General features: G+C 48.7%; 1 protein-coding gene across 1 annotated transcript in view; it reads right to left on the bottom strand.

The window, feature by feature from the left end:
- Positions 1-228: 228 nt before the first annotated feature.
- The window catches only part of arhgef38 (Rho guanine nucleotide exchange factor (GEF) 38), a 110,434-nt gene continuing 91,341 nt past the window's right edge, over positions 229-19,321 (bottom strand). Inside the window, exons 10-14 of the mRNA XM_041193435.1 lie at positions 17,170-17,508; positions 14,433-14,585; positions 6,495-6,693; positions 4,217-4,500; positions 229-1,125 (exon numbers count right to left, since the gene is read on the bottom strand). Coding sequence (XP_041049369.1) covers positions 940-1,125; positions 4,217-4,500; positions 6,495-6,693; positions 14,433-14,585; positions 17,170-17,508 — 1,161 coding nt within the window. The 3' untranslated portion in view covers positions 229-939. The remainder of the gene's footprint in view (positions 1,126-4,216; positions 4,501-6,494; positions 6,694-14,432; positions 14,586-17,169; positions 17,509-19,321) is intronic.

The following is a 19,321-nucleotide window of genomic DNA, read 5'->3' as shown; positions in this document are numbered from 1 at the left end:
TGATGTAGCGGTAATATCACCGGACTAGTGATCCAGAGGCCCAGGCTAATACTCTGGGGATATAGGTTCAAATCCCATCAAGAACTTGAATTCAGTTTATAAACCTGGAATATAAAAACCAGTCTCAGTAATGTTGACCAATGACAACAGATTGTTGTAAAAACCCATTTGGTTCATGAATGTCCTTCAGGGAAGGAAATCTGCCATCCTTGCCCAGTCTGGCCTACATGTGACTCCAGACCCATGGCCAATGTGGTTGACTCTTAACTGCCCTCTGAAATGGCAGCTCAAGGGCAATTAGGGATGGGCAACAAATGCTGGCCTTGCCAGTGATGCCCACATTCCATGAAAGATAAAGTACCATTTTATATCTGCAGGCCATTATGACTTTAATTTAAAAGGCCTTACTCCACAGGAGTAATATTTAAAAGCAACGTCCTAGGAATATGTTTCAAATTATAGACCCATTGGTTGTTATACAAAGCAAGTGAATTTTGCCTTTTCCCTCACTTTTGTTCATCTCCTTCTTACACATATGGACACACACACATTACACACACATACACACACGGGGACCAAGTCCCTACAAAGTTGCTATGTGCTAATAGTTTCTTATCCTTCATGAAAAGTTAAGCTTCCTCCAATTGCAAAGAATTCAAAAATATGTAAACACAGGAGACCTGTGACTTGGGTCTACTGGAACGGTTGGATGCTGTTGGGAACAGAAACAAGAGAATGGGGAATGAGACCACCACAGACACGATAGAAAGCATTGTAGCCCAGACCAAGTAGCTGTGACCATGTCTTCCTGTTATAATTTTAAATGTCTAGTAAAACACACTTGATTTCTTCTCTATGATCTAGCGAGCTAGGAGAGTGTCGTCAAGAACATGTCTTTCCACCCATGAGTTTCTTTAAAGGTTTCCACATGTTGAGACTTCATGCATAGGACATTCTTCCCAGGTAGTTGGCAGGGACATAACCCCTTTTCCCTTTAACTTCTGCCAACCACCAACTTGTGTTTCCACTCAAGTCGCTGGATTTCACTACCTTCACTCGCTCATACTCCTGAAGGCTGAGTTCATGTTTACTCCGTGCTTGAAAAGGGTAGACCGCATAAAAGATCTGTAAAGGGATTAAACAGTAAACACAATTAAAAATATATCAAGGCACGCTGATGGGGAAAGTCCTTTGTTTAATTTGCTGCCTTGTTTGCACATGTGGAACTTACAGCACAGACACAGGTCATTCAGCTCAACTGGTCCATGGCAGTGTTCACGCTCCACATGGCCCTACTTCCATCTTATCCTTCCATTCCTTTCTCTCTCATGTTTATCCAGTTTCCCCTTAAATGCATCAATTTCATTGGCCTCAACTACCCACTGTGGCACCGAGTTCCACATTCGCACCACGCTCTGGGTAAAGGAACTTCTCACTGATTTGTTTTTGCTGAATTTATTAGTGGCTATCTTATACTTATGTCCTGCTGGTTTTAGGCTGCCCAACAACCTTTTCATTACCATTTCAAATAACTTCAGAATTTTTAAAGCCCTCTATCAGGTGACTCCACCAACAGAGAAAAGAGCCTCTGCCTGATCAATATTTCCTGATAGTTATAACCTCCAGGTCCCAGAAGGTAAAGGTCAGTGCCTAGCCCATTAAACAACCAGTTACGCCCATCATAATCGAGTTTGTGGCAGCATATAATATTAAATTAAAATCAAGTGACACAGTGACATTGTGACAATAAATGTATTCATGCTTTGCAGCAAGGATGCAATTTGCTGCATATTGTTATCTTTAAACGGATGGTTAAATAAGGACACACTGTTTACAGTGGGAGAAGGCTCGAATTTTAAGGTTGTGCCCCCTTGTTCTGGACCACACACACACACACACACACTCTTAAACACCTCGATTGGATCACCACTTAATTTTCAATTTTAATAGGAATCCACAGAAAAACACTGTAAAAACATTGATTACTAGAGGCTCCGTCAAAACTGATGAATCACATTTCTCATTTGTGCTGAATTGTTTGATCAATTCTTCATGTGTGAGCTTGTCCAGAAGAATAAAGATAATTCGCTAACCAGGTTAGCCAGTGTTTCATCCGTCAAAGAGGTATGAGTGGAATTATCAACCAGAGACTGACAGAGAAGGATTTTTTGGGTGACGTTCCTTTTATCTCCCAAGAAAGGAGCACCTTTTAAGTCAGGGGTGGTCAACCAATAGCCCACGAGCTGCATCCAGCCCATGGTGCTTTTCACCTGGCCCTCCAGTTCCATTGTTTTGCATCTCAGGAGTTGCAGACCCTCACCTTTCTCTCCCACTAGGGAGCCAGACGTTGCAAAATACATATTTCAGTGAGCTCTGCACCGCATGCCTTTTCCAATGGCAGGAGTGCCAATGGCCGGCGGGATTTTGGCGGACCCTTTGGGACGACAACAGCTCAGGTGCTCCCCAAGGAGAAAAAGTTATTATTCCAAGGAGAAATTTCACAACGAAACTAAATTCTGAGGAGAGTGATGGAGGGGGAAGCGGGAAAGAAATGCCAGTGCAGACACGAGTAGAGTAGATGTAAGAAGGAAGCTGTAACAAAAGCCCTGTCGGAGAATTCGTCATTCACGGGGCGGGATTTTTCTGGTCCTGACACCGAAGGGCATCATCGTGGGTGGGACAGGGAAGTTTGGAGAGCCGTTGACTTTTACCGGTTCTCCAAATTTTCCCGTCCCGCCCGTGATGTTGCCTGTCAGTGTCAGGGCCGGAAAATCCCGCTCACGTTATTGTGCCCACTCCAAATTCGTTGTTATTATTATTATATGTGGTTTTGCTTATTTTCAGCAGGAGGCGCTGTCTCTGCCCTTTTTCTTTTGCAGGGAGCTGCTGCTGGCTTTTTGAGTCGAGTTGCCCACCCTTCCTGAATTGCCTGGGAGTCAACACCAATCGCCCAGGTGTCACTGCCATAGGCTTTAGAAAAGATCATTTTGGGGGCATTTAAAAACTAGAATTTTAGTTTTAATTTTCTTGGTGCTAAGGGTATTTATTATGTGGAGCAGTGTGATGCCTTGTCCCTATTTAAGCACAAATTGTTAATTTCTTGAGCATGTATGAGCCACGGGACCATCTCCACGCCCCAGGTGTGGCGCTCAGACTGAGAGGTTATCCCTGCGTCAAGTCCTCAAAACAACCCAAAGTACTTCACAGGCCAGTAATTCCTTTTAAACCCTTTTAAATGCAGCGGCCAATTTTGCACACGTGCTCTGCAATTTTTTTTACATCTGCTTAGCACCTGGACACTTGATTTTCCATTTCACCCAAACGACAGCATTTCGAACAATGTGGGGCTCCCCCAGTACCGCACCGAAGGGTCTAACTACATCTGTGTCCTGCGCACTTCAAACTCATATTTATTGACTCAGAAATAAAAGCGCTACCAGTGTGTCAACATCTACTACAGCGATTGTGGAAATGGATACTAGCATTGTTCACCAAGTTTAATTCTACATGGCAATTTGTGACCTCTTCTACAGGCAAGATTTTTTGGTTTGTGGAATCTGCTGCCTGAGAGTCAGTGGGGAACACATGCTTGTTAATACTGGCTGCACCGCATCCAGTTAATGCTTAGTGGGACAATAATTGGCTAAGGGTTAGTCTTCCACAACCCCCCATCTCAGGAGGAAGTCCAGCCTTAAAGACCTGCCAGCCAATTGGATCGGCCGGCAGCTCTGTGGTCTCAGAAGTGTCAGGTTCAAGTGGTGGCCACTGCTCAAAGGAAGCCCCCCTCCCCCCACCTTGCCCGACAGCAGTTTCCCTTGTGAAAGATGCTGAGCTACCCACCTGGCATGGACCTCCTCCTGCCATGAGTTAAATAGTGGCAGAGGCAGCATGAGGCCATTAATAGGCCACTCAAGGGCCTCAATAGACCCAAGGGCGATGGGCTGCCCAATGCCTCTACCGCCCTACATAAAATGGGAGACGGATCAGGGCGGGCGGCTAGGAAGCAGGCAGACCATGTGTTGCATCTTACAAGACCCCCGTCTACAAACATGCCAGCGGGGATTGTAAAATTCCACCCCAAGTGTCCGAAAGTCACGTAGAATGGGTATTGGCTCAGGGAGGAGCGTTGACATCAAGTTTAGGCCTGTGGCCAGTAAAGCGTTGAAGCTATCGGTTAGCACAACCTAGTAGCTTTTGAACAGTTGACCTGCTTTACCTGCTGCTCTCCTAAGTCACTTGAGTAATCATCGTTTCCGTTGACTGACATCGTCTCCGGGGTACAAGGACTCGCTTCCTGAGAATCGTTTAGTGGGCTGTCGCTGTCACTGGTGCTGAAGTACAAACTCCTCGTGTTGTTGGTATCTCCGCAGTGTGAAGGCACAAACAGGCTAATGTCGTCAAAATCCCCATCGGTCACCAATCCATCTGTGGATGCTCCGTTCTGCCCAATCACAGGGTTGTATGGTCTCAGAAATGAGGAATACACATAGCCTTGCGTCACTACAAGGAATCAAAAGCAGTCATTATTCACCCTTTAATGTTATATCACAACACATTCCTCATAACTTCTATCACACCGTATCGAAAAGAGTGCATCCAGAAAAGCATATGACTGATCAAACCACATTTTTATCCATTATCTAGCATACCATCACCAAATCTTATCTCAGTTTCTGCCACATGCTCTCAATATGACGAGCTGGAGACACAGTGGATCCAAATCTCATCCCAAATTCTAAACCACCCACTTTGATTAACCTCTCACCCTTCCCCATGCCTGAGATCCTTTGTAAGTCATAACATTACTGCCAGCTCTTTGCCAATGTATGTGAGCTATCTTGGGCTAGATCTAAAACAAAGACAGAATTACCTGGAAAAGCTCAGCAGGTCTGGCAGCATCGGCGGAGAAGAAAAGAGTTGACGTTTTGAGTCCTCATGACCCTTCAACAGAACTAGGTGAATCGAAGGAGAGGGGTGAAATATAAGCTGGTTTAAGGTCTGTGTGTGTGTGTGTGTGTGTGTGTGTGTGTGTGTGTGTGTGTGTGTGTGTGTGTGTGTGTGTGTGTGTGTGTGTGTGGGTGGTTGGGGGGGGAGGTGTTGGGTGGAGGGAGAGAAGTGGAGGGGGTTGGTGTGGTTGTAGGGACAAGCAAGCAGTGATGGGAGCAGATAATCAAAAGATGTCACAGACAAAAGAACAAAAGAACACAGAGGCGTTGAAGTTGGTGATATTATCTAAACCAATGTGCTAATTAAGAATGGATGGTAGGGCACTCAAGGTATAGCTCTAGTGGGGGTGGGGGGGCATAAAAGATTTAAAAATAATGGAAATAGGTGGGAAAAGAAAAATCTATATAAATTATTGGAAAAAACAAAAGGAAGGGGGAAGAAACAGAAAGGGGGTGGGGATGGAGGAGGGACTTCAAGACCTAAAGTTGTTGAATTCAATATTCAGTCCAGAAGGCTGTAAAGTGCCTAGTCGGAAGATGAGGTGTTGTTCCTCCAGTTTGCGTTGGGCTTCGCTGGAACAATGCAGCAAGCCAAGGACAGACATGTGGGCAAGAGAGCAGGGTGGAGTGTTAAAATGGCGACAGGGAGGTTTGGGTCATTCTTGCGGACAGACCGCAGGTGTTCTGCAAAGCAGGTGTTCTGCAAAGATCTAGCCCATCTTTCGATGTACCAGGCATCCATAAGGGACCAGGGAGTGAGTCAGTTTAATTCAACCTCAGCAAAGTTGATAAAATCAGTCGCAAAAGATATCTAGTATTTCTTATAGCACTTTATGTAAACACAGGCTGGTCCAAAACACCTTACAGCCAATGAAGTGCTTCTGAAGTGAAGTCAGGGCAATTATGCTTTTTTTGAGGTTGGATGAGGATAAATATTTGCCCTGGGCGCTAGGGAGAACCCCCCTGCTCTTCTTCGAAATAGTGGCATGGAGTTTTTTACTTCCACCTGAGAGGGCAGACAGAGCCTCACTTAAATGTCTCTCTGAAAAACAGACCCTCTGACAATGTAGCAGTCCCTCAGTGTGGCACTGGACGTGTGAGCCTAGGCTTCTGTGCCCAAATCTCTGGAGTGGGACTGAGACCCACGACCTTCTGACTCGGAGGTGACAGTGTGCTGCACACTAAGCCATGTTTAGCGCATGTTTAATAAAGAGCATAACAGCCTTCCTCAGTTAACTATTTCATTTCTGTTCTTTCAGGATGAGACTCCAGCAAAAGAAAGCTTTGGTTTGACTAAGCCAGGGAGTGCTTTTGATTGGAATGTGTAAAGCCCACTCCAACACAATCACAACCAACCTACAATTACTCTTCAATAAAGGTTATACTTGAGTCAAGATTTCCAATGCAACAATCCAAAGAGGATGGGCAGTGTAGTTTTGCCTCACCCCATCTTGCATAAAAGGGGAGCAATGGAGTTAATCAGCTGGAACATTAAAAGACCAACAGTATTCAGCTCAACCCATGTTGATAGACATTAAAAACACTCACTTCCTGTATCAACGAGCCACCGATTCACACTCCCCAGAGGGTCCTGCTTCTCAAGAACTGCCACAATTTCACCTTCATGAAGAGATGCATCTAAATTTTGGGCAGCATTGAATTTCCGCTTTGCTTGAAACAGTTTGTCAAGGCTGTGTGTCGCCAAGAGCTTAGCTCTGTCCTCTTCAGTCTGATGGGGAGCTTGGGGCTTCAGGGAAACAGAAATAGGACAAATACCAGTAAAAACCTCAGAGCAAGTTCACAGCCTCCTTTATTTACAACTCTATATATCACAGACAATGATGTTTTCTTTTGTTGTAACTCCAACTGAATTCATCTGTTTAGGCCACAACTGGTCACCACACTTGAGGAAGGATATGAGGGTCCTTGAGAGGCTGCACAGGAAGATTTACCAGAATGGTTCCAGGGATGAGGGTATTTTAGTTACAAGTTTAGGCTGGAGAAGCTGGGATTGTTCTCCTTGGAGCAGAGGAGATTGAGGGGGAGATTTGATCAAGGTGTACGAGATTATGACAGGTCTAGATAAGGTAGACAAAGAAAATCTGTTCCTTTCAGCTGATACAGTGATGGTGGGAGAGGGGAATGTGAGGGGTTTTACTCGATGGGCCAAAAGGCATCCTTCTATGCCATAATGACTTTATGAATCTACAAGTTAATAAACTTATGGGCAGCTGTTTTAATAAAGAAAGCGGTGGAGATACTCAGCTCATTCATGGGCAATAAAAGTATTGTAATTTCCTACATTGCAAATTGAAAGCTAAAGTCAGTGAAATGACAGAAGAGCCATTTTGGAAATGGAAAGATCAAAACAACACCAGGATGAAGTGGTAATTTAGTTGGTTACCAGACCAATGGGTTATGAAAATGGACAATCTAAACTGGTTTCAAAAGGCAACATGGAAAAGGGATTCTATTATAAATGTCAAAGACAGTCACAGAATGAAGCTTCATGCATTTTTAAAAAATATTCGTTCAGGGGGATGTGGGCTTTGCCGGCTGGGCCAGCATTTATTGCCCATCCCTAGTTGCTAAATTGTTCATCGTCAGTTCGCATTTTACCTTTTTAAACTGAGGAAATTCAAGTGAAGTGTAAAGGCCCCCAGTGCAGAGGACATCACGGAGACTGAAGAAAGTAGGGGAATGACGAGGGAAAGAATTAAACACAATTTACAGCACAAGACTAGGCCATTCAGCCCAAATTGTCTGTGCCAGTGATCATGCTGCAAAAGAGCCGCCTCCCATCCTACTAAACCTCACCGTATCATCATAACCTTCCAAGCTTTTCTCCCTCTTGTCAATCCGGCTTCCCCTCGACTGCTTCCACGCTTTTCGCCTCATCCACCCCCTCAGACGGCAAATTCAACATCTTGTGACTGTCTGATATTACTTATGGCTCCTCCCCCACCAGCGATCGTCCTTCCCAGCTTCCCAGACATGCAACCACCTGAGAATTTCTGTACGAGCCACTTACACGTCGGCCCCTTTAAGTGACCACACGTGTGTGGCTGTGCAAAAAAATTTACAGGGCCCGCGAATTTAAACAAATCACAGAACGGTTACAGCAAGAAGGAGGCTGTTCAGCCCGTCGTGTCTGTGCCGGCCCTCTGAAGGAGCAATTCGCCTCGTGCTGCTCCCCTGCCCTCTCCCTGTGGCCCTATTGGTTGCGCATTACAAAAAAAAAAATTAAGAGGGCATGTTGCCCACAAGTAGAATCATATCTATGTCTTACCCTATTGGACTTCTTTAACATTTTAAAGATCTCTTATCAGGTCAACCTCTCAGCCTTCCTTATCTGCAGAAAAAGAGCCCCAGTCTGTCCAGTCCATCCTGATCTCAGTTATCTTTTGCATCTTCAGTGCTTCTACATCCTTTCTCTAACATGGAGACCAGGACTGTGTACCGTACTCCGTGACCAAGATTCTGCACAACTTTATCACAACTTCTCTCCTTGGTTGTTGTTTTCAGAGGCTCTGATCTATGGAGGACCAAACTGGCAACAATACCAACTCTTGATCGCTATCTAATCACGGATGCTGGAGGTGCCCAAGCGCAGTTTTGAGGGATTAAGGCAAGTTCAAACTTGGCCTGTGATGTTCCCCATCATTTGACCAACCTGCTGACACTCGGTGATATATAAGTAAGGACAGAATCGTCTGTACTTGGGATCTCTTTGTCCAGTTGGATGAACACACTCCGAATTGGAATCAATCTGACTGGGGTGCTGTAAACTTGTTGGAAATAAACCTTCAGTGAGATTACTGAAAGGGGCAACAGAAGCTTTTTGAGTCATGGGCTGAATTTTGTGGCACTCTGCGGTCCCCGCCCACCTCAACCACCCGGTTAAAAAGTCAGGAGCGGGAGAGGGTGGGAGCTGTGCACGATCCCGATGGATGCCCCGCATCAACTTAACGCTCGGAGCAATGCCAATTGCTTTAAGGTGAGACTTCTGCCCCTTTCTCAGGAGGAAGTCCTGCCTTAAGAGAGGTGCCGGTCAATCGGACGCCCAGCAGTTCTGAAGTCCCAGCAGCGCCTCTGGGAGCAGTGGTCACTGCAGGAACTACAGTCAGTCCCCAATCCTGAGGAACCCAGACAAGTCCAAGGTCTTGGGTCTCAGCGATATGGGCTGGGTGGGGGTGGGGGGGGTGGTGGAGCACCGAGTTCGTAAAATTTCAGACAGGACAGGTCAGGGACGGACAGGTAGGTGTCAGATGGTCACCCATCTGCCTTCAAACCTGCCAGTGAGGGAGCATAAAATCCAGGAAGGAAAAAAAACCCAATAAATTTGGCTACAGTAGACACTTCCAAATGAAGATACTGGCCGGAATTTCATGCTTGGCATGCGCGCCAAGTCGGCAGGATGGAAGCGGATCTGGAATCCCCTCCTGGCCACAGCCTCATTGCAAATGCAACCCCTGCTTGGCCATTTAAGGTCTGATCAGCGTGAAACGCATCTTCTGAGTGGTTGGGAAGGGCTGGGAGCCTGTCGGGCGCTGAGTTCAATGGCGACCCAGCGGGTCGGGCGCTTTGAAACTGGCAGAGGTTTTACCGGCTGCCAGGGGAGAATCTTTGGCCTCTGTCCAGGAAACCATGTCATTCGAACAATGGCCTCACCAGCGGCTGAAGATGTCAGACAGGAGGACAACGGGGGCTCTCAGCCCTGTTTCTCGGCCTCGTGGACCTTGTGGAGGAGGTGGGTGTCAGGCGGCACTCTCTCATACACAGGGATGGCAGCACGAGGCCACCAAACCCGACCAAAGATGCTTGGGAGGAGGTGGCAGCTGAGGTCAGCGTTCCTGATGGTGTGCGGTACACATGGGTGCAGTGCCGCAAAAGGTTCAACGATCTGCTGCGCTTGGCAAGGGTGAGTACCGAGTTGGCATGGATCAGCATGGAGAAGTGTTAAGGACTGCCCCCCCCACCGTGGAGCTCAGGGGTGTTAGAGTCTGAGTGCCAAATGTCAACGACCCCAGTCTTGGCCAAGGGGGTGAGCCCTGGCTGCTTGTCCTGAGTGCCTTGCGGGTCAAGGGCCACGACTTGGATGTGCCCTGCAAGGTGCCCCAGGGTGCGTGTTTGCCAAGCTGCAATGGTAGAAATTGGTAGAGAGTTCTCCCCTAGAATTGCCAGTTCCCCATGAACGCAGGACCCCGAAGACCACGGGGCTTTAGATGCACCTGCATCACACCCCCTCTCTGCACCAAGCACCAGTGCGGATACCAGCACCTTGGGCATTAGATCCTCGGCTAGAATGTCAGAGCACAGCGGTGAGGGCACTTCACACTCACATGAGGTGCAGGCGGAGGCAGAGAGTGCCCAGGGCGCCGGCAGTTGGAGGACTGCTGGAGACCAGGATGATGCTGAGTCGAAGGCAGATGATGAGCCTCTGGAGTCGTCCATTAGGCAGCAGATGCTGGAGTCCAGTGGGATGTGCGGAAGGGTCTGGCGGAGATTCATGAGGGTACACTTGCCATGGTCTCTGTTGTGGAGGAGTCCATGTGGAGTGTGAGCACTGCTTTGACCCTCATGGCTGAGCGCACTGCCTCCTCCATTGAGAGAATGGTGACTCTCATGGAGAGGCAGCTCCAGGGACAGAATCAGGGGTTCCTGGGGTTGCGCTCGGACCTGTAAACCCTCACACAGGCACTGACCTCAGGTGGTTAGTGTCAGTGTGGAAGATGGATGAGGAACCCACTATCCCAGCTAGGTGCCTGTCCATCAATGGTGAGCAGGGAGGTCCAGAGTGACCTCACATTGGTGCACGAGCTGTTTGTCATCTCTGTGGGCTCCTCTCAGAGCGCTCTGGATGACGGCAGCAGCTCCTTCACCCTGCTCCAGTGACCATCATATCTGCGGTGACTGGGGAGATCCCAGGCGGGGCCAGCACAGGCTCCACAGGCCAGAGGACAATCGCCAAGGTCATCACGGCCAACAGGACAGCAGAGTCAGCAGCTGTCTCTAATGCTGGTACAGGCATGGATTTGTGAGGGGCAACAAGACGCAGCGTTCAAAACTGTAAGTTTAAGGCACCACGAGGGACTGTTCACAGGTGATCTTCTCTTGTGTAATGTTTTGTTAATATGTTTACTGGTGTGACCATTAACACCAGATATAGTAATGTTCATTTGATGTGAGATATAAATTTTGTTTTGTCTCAGTGGCCTTCACCTTTTTATCTTTTTGGTGCAGGGTACGCCAGTCTGTAATGCTGGACGTGAGTGGCTCTAAACTTTATTACACAGGCACTGAGTGGACTTTGGGTTCAACTGAAAGGGTCATTTCAGACACCCAGGATGGAGGCTGCAGCCCTGGCCTGAGGTGGGAGCAGATCTTTGGCAGCCTGGCTGAAGGAGCGTTGGATCAAGGTGTCCCTGGTGTCCCTGCCTCCCTGCAGGTTACTGAGGTCTGCCTCCACACTCCCAGTGTTCTCCTCATGGTGCTCCTCTTCTGACTCACCACTGGATTCATCCTCTGTGGCCGGTGGAGCTGCCTCAAGATCCTCTTCCTCCAGTGAGTTTCCTCTTGCCAGTGCAGATTGTGGAGAGCGCAGCATGTAACCACCATCAGTAACACCCGCTCTGGGGGGTATTGTAGTGCTCCCCCTGAACAGTCCAGGCATTGGAAGTGCATCTTCAGAAGACCTATGGTTGTCTCTACCACCACCTTTGTGGAGGAGTGACTCAGATTGTAACGCTGCTCTGCCTCTGTTCTTGGGTGGAGGAGAGGCATCATAAGCCCCCTTTTCAATGGATAGTCCTTGTCACCCAGCAGTCACCCATCCAGCCGGGCTGGAGCACTGAAGAGCCCCGGCACCTGGGAGTGTCTGAGGATGTAGGCGTCGTGGGAGCTGCCTGGGTCCCTTGCACAGACTTGTAGAATCAGCATCCTGTGGTCACACACTATCTGCATGTTCATGGAGTGGAAGCCCTTCCTGTTGACGAAGGCACCAAGCTCACCCGCTGGCGCCTTGATGGCCATGTTTGCGCAATCACTGCAAAGCCTCTGGCTCACTCAGCCTGGCTGGCCTCATCCATATAGTAAAGAATAAAGGTCAGTGCCCACCTGAACAGAGCTTCTGTCACCAGCTTGACCAGACTGTGGACAGCTGATTGGGAGACTCCACACAGATTCCCCCACTGAGCCCTGGAAAGAGCTGGAGGCAGAGAAGTTGAGGGTCACTGTTACCTTTAGAGCCACTGGCATGGGATGTCTACCCACACAGTCGGAGTTGATCTCAGGGTCAATCACCTGACAGATGGAGGTCACTGTCTCCCTGGAGAGGCGGAGCCTCCTTCAGCATTGGACCTCAGACATATTTCAGTAGCTGCTTCACCGCCTGTAAACCCTGGCAGCAGGATAGTGACGTTTTCTGCTGCCCCTTCCGCCTTGGACTACCTGCTGGCCCTGCGCCCCTTGTGCCTGCGTCTCTCCTCCCACAGGTCCCTCCCCTGGAGGCTGCATTGGGGACACCCGACCTCCTCTCCCTCCTGCCCCTCTCTTCCTCCTCAGGGGAGGTGCCTCCAGCTGAGACCACAATCCCCATTCCCAGGGTAAGGGGAGGCTGAATGTTGTCTGGAAGGGTGCACATGGTCAGAATCCTCCGGGGGCCTTGGAGACACCGACAAGTCCTGAAATGAAGCTTAGAAATGCTGAGACTGAGCTCAGAACAGAGATGGATCTGTCAAGTTTCACTAAGCAACCAGCAGCAAACTATCTCCTGAACTCCTCACACTGGCAAAGCTGCTGACCCTTTGTATCCCGCCCGTGGATGAGATTTTGTTAAATGTGGGCTGGCCGCCTGCCTGTTTTGCCCATGGGATGAGCGCAAAATTGCACAGGCAATGGAAAATCAAGTTCTGTCGAAGGGTCATGAGGACTCGAAATGTCAACTCTTTTCTCCTCCGCCGATGCTGCCAGGCCTGCTGAGTTTTTCCAGGTAATTCTGTTTTTGTTTTTGTTTTGGAAAATCGGGTTCAATGGCCTTTCCAATGATCTTAAACGGCCCTTTAATTGTGGGTGGGCTCGGCTCCAACACCCATGGGCCTGGCCGGCCTGAAGATTGCTCGCCCGCGGGGTGGTGTTGGGACGCTCGCCCGATGCCGCCTGGCACTATTTCACGCCCCGTTCGGGTTGGGTGCGCATCTGCCCACGAGGCATCAAATTCTGGCCACTTTGTTTTTAAAACAAGTTTACTGCACCCCCACCCCCCCCTTACAATCCTGTCTCCTGGAGGGGGAGGGGAAGGAGGGGTGTGGTGGGCGGGAGTGGGGGTGGGGAGTGGGGGTGTGTGTGGGCCCGGTTGGGGGTTGGGGCGGGGGGGGAGTGGGGGCAGTGAGAGCAGGGGTGTGGGTGGGTGGGGGGTGTGACTAGGGGAAAATACTAGATCAGGAAAGGAAGGTTTAGTTGAAGTGAAATGAGAAGGAGAAAAGAGTCAATGCCCTTCAGCTAAAGGCCCATAAAATTCCAGCCATAAATACAAATAACTAAATGTAAATTTAGAACATACCTCAGGGAAAGGATTAAAGACAATTTGGAATGATCCATTAACTGAGGTAATGGGGGTAACAGGAACGGAAGGAGATCATTCAGCCCCTCAAGCCTGTTTCACCTTACAGTTAGATGAAGGCTGGTCTGTATTTTCACTCCATGTACTGGCTTAGTTCCACAACCCATCTTACTCTTATCGAGCAAAAAAGTTTATTAATCTCACTTCCGACATGTTTTAAACGGTCTCAGCTGTTTTTGGAGGGAGGGTTTCTGAATTTTCAGATGATGGGGCATCTTTCCCTGTCAAGTCCAATGGAAGGAACTAGATCAGGAAGGGAAGCCTAAGTTGAAGTGAAACAAGAAGGGGAAAAGAGTCAATGCCCTTCAGCAAAAAGCAGCTATGAGTCAAATGTTAAAATGCTGAATTATTGGTCACGTTGCTGTGTTTGGCTGCAAACTTTATCCTTTGAACTCAGGTAATTGATTCAATCCCATGAAACAAACTGATTGGATACAGGAATACAATAACAGCTTCCAATCCTACAGTGCTTTTGACAATGCAGAACTTCCCAGAGTGCTTCAAAAGGATGGTTATCAAATAAAATTTGACACCGAATCACATAAGGAGATATCAGGACAGTGATCAAAAGCTTGATAAAAGGAGGTAGTTTTAAGAAGCATCTTAAAGGGGGTGAGAGAGGTAGAGAGGACGAGTGGTTTAGGGGGGAATTCCAGAACTAAGGACCCCTGCAGGCAGCTAAGCTACCATTTTAGGTTACCAATAATGCTTTAGGTGCACTAACTGCTCCAGTAAGAAGAGAGTGGGCGTCAGCTATACTAAACTGCCGAGAATTGGAAATAACCCAGCTGATGCTTTAGACTTTTCCTTTGTATTTATAATAATTGTGGCTGTGCATCTTGATGACAGGGCCAACACTCACTAACCATGGAGGCAGATGACCTCTTCTTTGACCGATCCTCTAAACTGGCCCTCCTTTCAATCGCTCTGTGAGATCCGAATTCTTTACCAAACGACAGGCTATGAATTTCTTCAATGGGTTGCTTTTGCCTATCTCGAACACTGCCTGGAGGAGAAACCTAAAATGAGAAAACAAAACTGGGTATGACTCCTCAGCATTCATCAAATTGTGGGGACAACGCAGCCTCGTTATAATGTTGCTGAGCTGGTAATCTAAATGTTTGGGCTCATGTTTTGGGGTCAAGGGTTCAAATCCCACCATGGCAGCTGGTGGAATTCAAATTCAATTAATCATCTGGAATAGAAAAGCTAGTCTCAGTAAGGGTGACCCATGAAACCACTGTTGATTGTTGTAAAAACCCATGTGGTTCACTGATGTCCTTTAGAGAAGGAAATCTGCCATCCTTACCCAGTCTGGCCTACATGTGACTCCAGACCCACAGCAACGTGGTTGACTCTTGGCTGCCCACTGAAATGGTGTGGCAAGCCACTCAGTTCCAGGGCATCTAGGGATGGGAAACAAATGCTGGCCTTGCCAACGACACCCGCATCCCATGAAAGAATACATTTTTAAAATCATATAGCAGCTGGGGGGGTGCCATTTGGCCCATCATACCCATGCTGGCTCTTTGAAAGAGCTATCCAATTAGTCCCACTCTTGTTGCTCTTTTCCCCCATAACCTTGCAATTCCTTTCCTTTTCAAGTATTTATCCAATGCCCTTTTGAAAGTTACAATTGAATCTGCTTCCACCATCGTTTCAGGCAGCACATTCCAGATCATAACAGCCCCTGTTTAAAAAAAAAGGCCTCCTCATTTCCTCGTTGGTTTATTTGCCAATTGTAATAAGTCTGATGCCTCAGGCAAATGAAAAATTGGTTATCACAAAGGTAAAAAAATCTGGAGCCCCAAACAGACTTAAAACTGTTGACAAAGAGCAGAAGCAAGACCAACTAAGAGGATGAAAAACTTCCTGTAATGCACCAGTTTCACTCATTATACGTTAACACACGTTGCAAGTAGAGCTGACGATTGGCTTATCGGTTCATTCCATTCTTGGGGAACAAAAGTAAAATGCAGCACATCTGATATAGCAAAATCTTAGCAGAAGTAAAATACCAACAAGGGGCTAAAAGTTCCAAATGTTCCTCTTGCTACTGCCTGCACACCAGGGCATGTGCCGAGTAAACGAACAGGAGACGTGATGAAGAGAAATTTTATTTATACAGCGAGTTGTCATGATTGCGAAAGAGCAGTGGAAGCAGATTCAATGGCAACTTTCAAAAGGGAATTGGATAAAGGAAAAGAAATGCAAGATTGTCGAGAAAGAACGGGGATGAGTGAGACTAATTGGATAGCTTTCAAAGAGCCTGTGCGGGCATGATGGGATGAATGGCCTCCTCCTGTACTGTATGATTCTATGACAATGGCATTGGACTCTGATTGTGAAAGCTAAAGGCAAGTACAGAGCTGATGAGAGAATGCTAGCACTGCCACCTAGTGTAAGAACAATGTGCCGTTAAAGGATGGGTGACCCATCAATGGTAATATATCTGGGTGTGAACAAGATGCATTGCAGGTGTTAGAGTGCTGGTATTGTCACAAATTATGACATAGTGCACGCAGTTATAGATATTTGATCTATTATGTAGCTGCACTAAAACACCACGAGTATATCGAAAGGCTGTGGGAACTAAAATCATAGCCTTTATGTGAAGAAACATTCGCTAACGTCACCTCCTGAATGGTCTAACTCTTATTTTTATGTTCCCTCATTCTAGTCTCCGTGCTCCTACGCTGGAGGATATAATTTAACTACTTTAATCATCTTAAACACGTCAGTGAGATCATTTCTTAGGCCAGGATATTTCGGATGAGTGTCAATTGGCTGTAGACGGCACTTCCGCTCCTCACTTGGGAGGAAGTCCCACTTTCGAAAGCTGCCGGCCAATCTGATTGGCCAGCAGCTCTCTCATCCCTGCAGTGGACAGAGGAGGAACTTCCTGAAGATGTCAGAGCCTTTGTCCTGGAACTGGGTAGAAAGGTGAGTTTTCAGGGTCCCAGGGTGGAGAGGATAGGGAAGCTGGTGGTGGGGCTGTGGGGGGGGGCGGGAGGTGCAGAATGGGCAATTGGGATGTCCAGGGAGAGGCCGGGGCAGGGGTTGGGGGGGAGGTCCAGCAGCCACTGAACCTTAAGGGGTGGGGCACCCAAAGTTAGAATGTGGCTTCTGATGGAGTCCACCCCACCTTACTCCCTCTAGGCCCAAACCTGATCATTTTTTGGGCATCCCCCATACCCAGGAAAACAACCCCCCCCCCCCCCCACAAAAGCCTAAATATTGAGGCTGGGTGAGAAACAGCCCTCGAGTGGCCATTAATTGGCCACTAACTGGGGCAAGGGCAGGCTGCCCATCCAAGGCCTCATCCACCCCAGCGTAAAATCGCTGAGAGGTCGGGGTGAGCCAGAGCCCCAACTAGAAACTCATTTGTCCTATTTCATGTTCCGCCCCAGCCCCAACCTGCCTAAAAAAACCCCTGGTGGGAGAATGTGAAATTCAGGCCTTAATCTTCAACATTTCCAAATTGACGCATTCTTTGACTTGCCAAGAAGAACGTAACAGAGAATTTCAATGGTACATTTTTAATGAAATGGTTTCGAGACTGGTTTAAATAATCTACCACCTCCCCCACAGATTAAAACCCACCAGGTTGTTCTTTACCGCTGGAGAAGCCTGGAGTGCTGAAATCATCAGGTTCCTGAAGACAGCCATAAAGCAGTCGATACAGTTCATTAGAATTTTCTTTGCCGCTTTGTTAAATGTCTGAAGCTCCTCCACCAACTGGCCATTCAGTGCTTCATAGACTTTCTTTGTGTCGTTCAGTTCCTCTGCTGCTTTCTTTTCCCTCACACTTTCAGACTGCTTGAGGCAGCTGACATAATCGAGCAACTTGTCATAACGTTTCTGTATGAGCTTTTGAGGAGCTGAAAATAGGACTTGTAACGTGGCAAGTGGCATCACGACCAGCCTTTCCAAATGGTCTTTCTAAAATGAAAGCATAAGATGGGGAGTAATGTGGTTAGCCTCAGGACAGACACAAGCAGATTTTCTGACCTACGTTGGCTCATGGCCTGGCAACACCTCACATTTAAAAATGTTCATCCTTGTACTAAAAGCATCATCCATCCCTATCTCTGTAACCTCCTCTAGCCCCTGCACCCCTCCCTATCTCTGTAACCTCCTCTAGCCCCTGCACCCCTCCCTATCTCTGTAACCTCCTCCAGCCCTGCACCCCTCCCTATCTCTGTAACCTCCTCCAGCCCTGCACCCCTCCCTATCTCTGTAACCTCCTCCAGCCCCTACACCCCTCCCTATCTCTGTAACCTCCTCCAGCCCCTACACCCCTCCCTATCTCTGTAACCTCCTCCAGCCCCTACACCCCTCCCTATCTCTGTAACCTCCTCCAGCCCTGCACCCATCCCTTTCTCTGTAACCTCCTCCAGCCCCTACAACCATCCCGATCTCTGTAACCTCCTCTACCTCTGCACCCCACCCTATCTCTCTAACCTCCTCTAGCACCCCTCCCTATCTCTGTAATCTCCTCCATCACCTATAACCCTCCCTATCTCTGTAACCTCCTCCAGCCCTGCACCCCTCCCTATCTCTGTAACCTCCTCCAGCCCTGCACCCCTCCCTATCTCTGTAACCTCCTCCAGCCCTGCACCCCTCCCTATCTCTGTAACCTCCGCCAGCCCCTACACCCCTCCCTATCGCTGTAACCTCCTCCAGCCCCTACACTCCTCCCTATCACTGTAACCTCCTCCAGCCCCTACACCTCCCTATCACTGTAACCTCCTCCAGCCCTGCACCCCTCCCTTTCTCTGTAACCTCCTCCAGCCCCTACACTCCTCCCTATCACTGTAACCTCCTCCAGCCCCTACACCCCTCCCTATCCCTGTAACCTCCTCCAGCCCCTACACCCCTCCCTATCCGTGTAACCTCCTCCAGCCCCTACAAACCCTCCCTATCTCTGTAACCTCCTCCAGCCCTGCACCCCTCCCTATCTCTGTAACCTCCTCCGCCTCTGCACCCCTCCCTATCTCTGTAACCTCCTCCACCTCTGCACCCCTCCCTATCTCTGTAACCTCCTCCACCTCTGCACCCCTCCCTATCTCTGTAACCTCCTCCAGCCCTGCACCCCTCCCTTTCTCTGTAACCTCCAACAGCTCTGCACCCCTCCCTATCTCTGTAACCTCCTCCACCTCTGCACCCCTCCCTATCTCTGTAACCTCCTCCGCCTCTGCACCCCTCCCTATCTCTGTAACCTCCTCCACCTCTGCACCCCTCCCTATCTCTGTAACCTCCTCCACCTCTGCACCCCTCCCTATCTCTGTAACCTCCTCCACCTCTGCACCCCTCCCTATCTCTGTAACCTCCTCCACCTCTGCACCCCTCCCTATCTCTGTAACCTCCTCCAGCCCTGCACCCCTCCCTATCTCTGTAACCTCCTCCACCTCTGCACCCCTCCCTATCTCTGTAACCTCCTCCAGCCCTGCACCCCTCCCTATCTCTGTAACCTCCTCCAGCCCCTACACTCCTCCCTATCACTGTAACCTCCTCCAGCCCCTACACCCCTCCCTATCCCTGTAACCTCCTCCAGCCCCTACACCCCTCCCTATCCGTGTAACCTCCTCCAGCCCCTACAAACCCTCCCTATCTCTGTAACCTCCTCCACCTCTGCACCCCTCCCTATCTCTGTAACCTCCTCCACCTCTGCACCCCTCCCTATCTCTGTAACCTCCTCCAGCCCTGCACCCCTCCCTTTCTCTGTAACCTCCAACAGCTCTGCACCCCTCCC

The sequence above is a fragment of the Carcharodon carcharias genome, chromosome 1 (assembly GCF_017639515.1).
Source record: "Carcharodon carcharias isolate sCarCar2 chromosome 1, sCarCar2.pri, whole genome shotgun sequence".
NCBI classification, from domain to species: domain Eukaryota; kingdom Metazoa; phylum Chordata; class Chondrichthyes; order Lamniformes; family Lamnidae; genus Carcharodon; species Carcharodon carcharias.
Note: the sequence above shows the minus strand (reverse complement) of the source record. Positions and strands in the feature narration are given on the sequence as shown.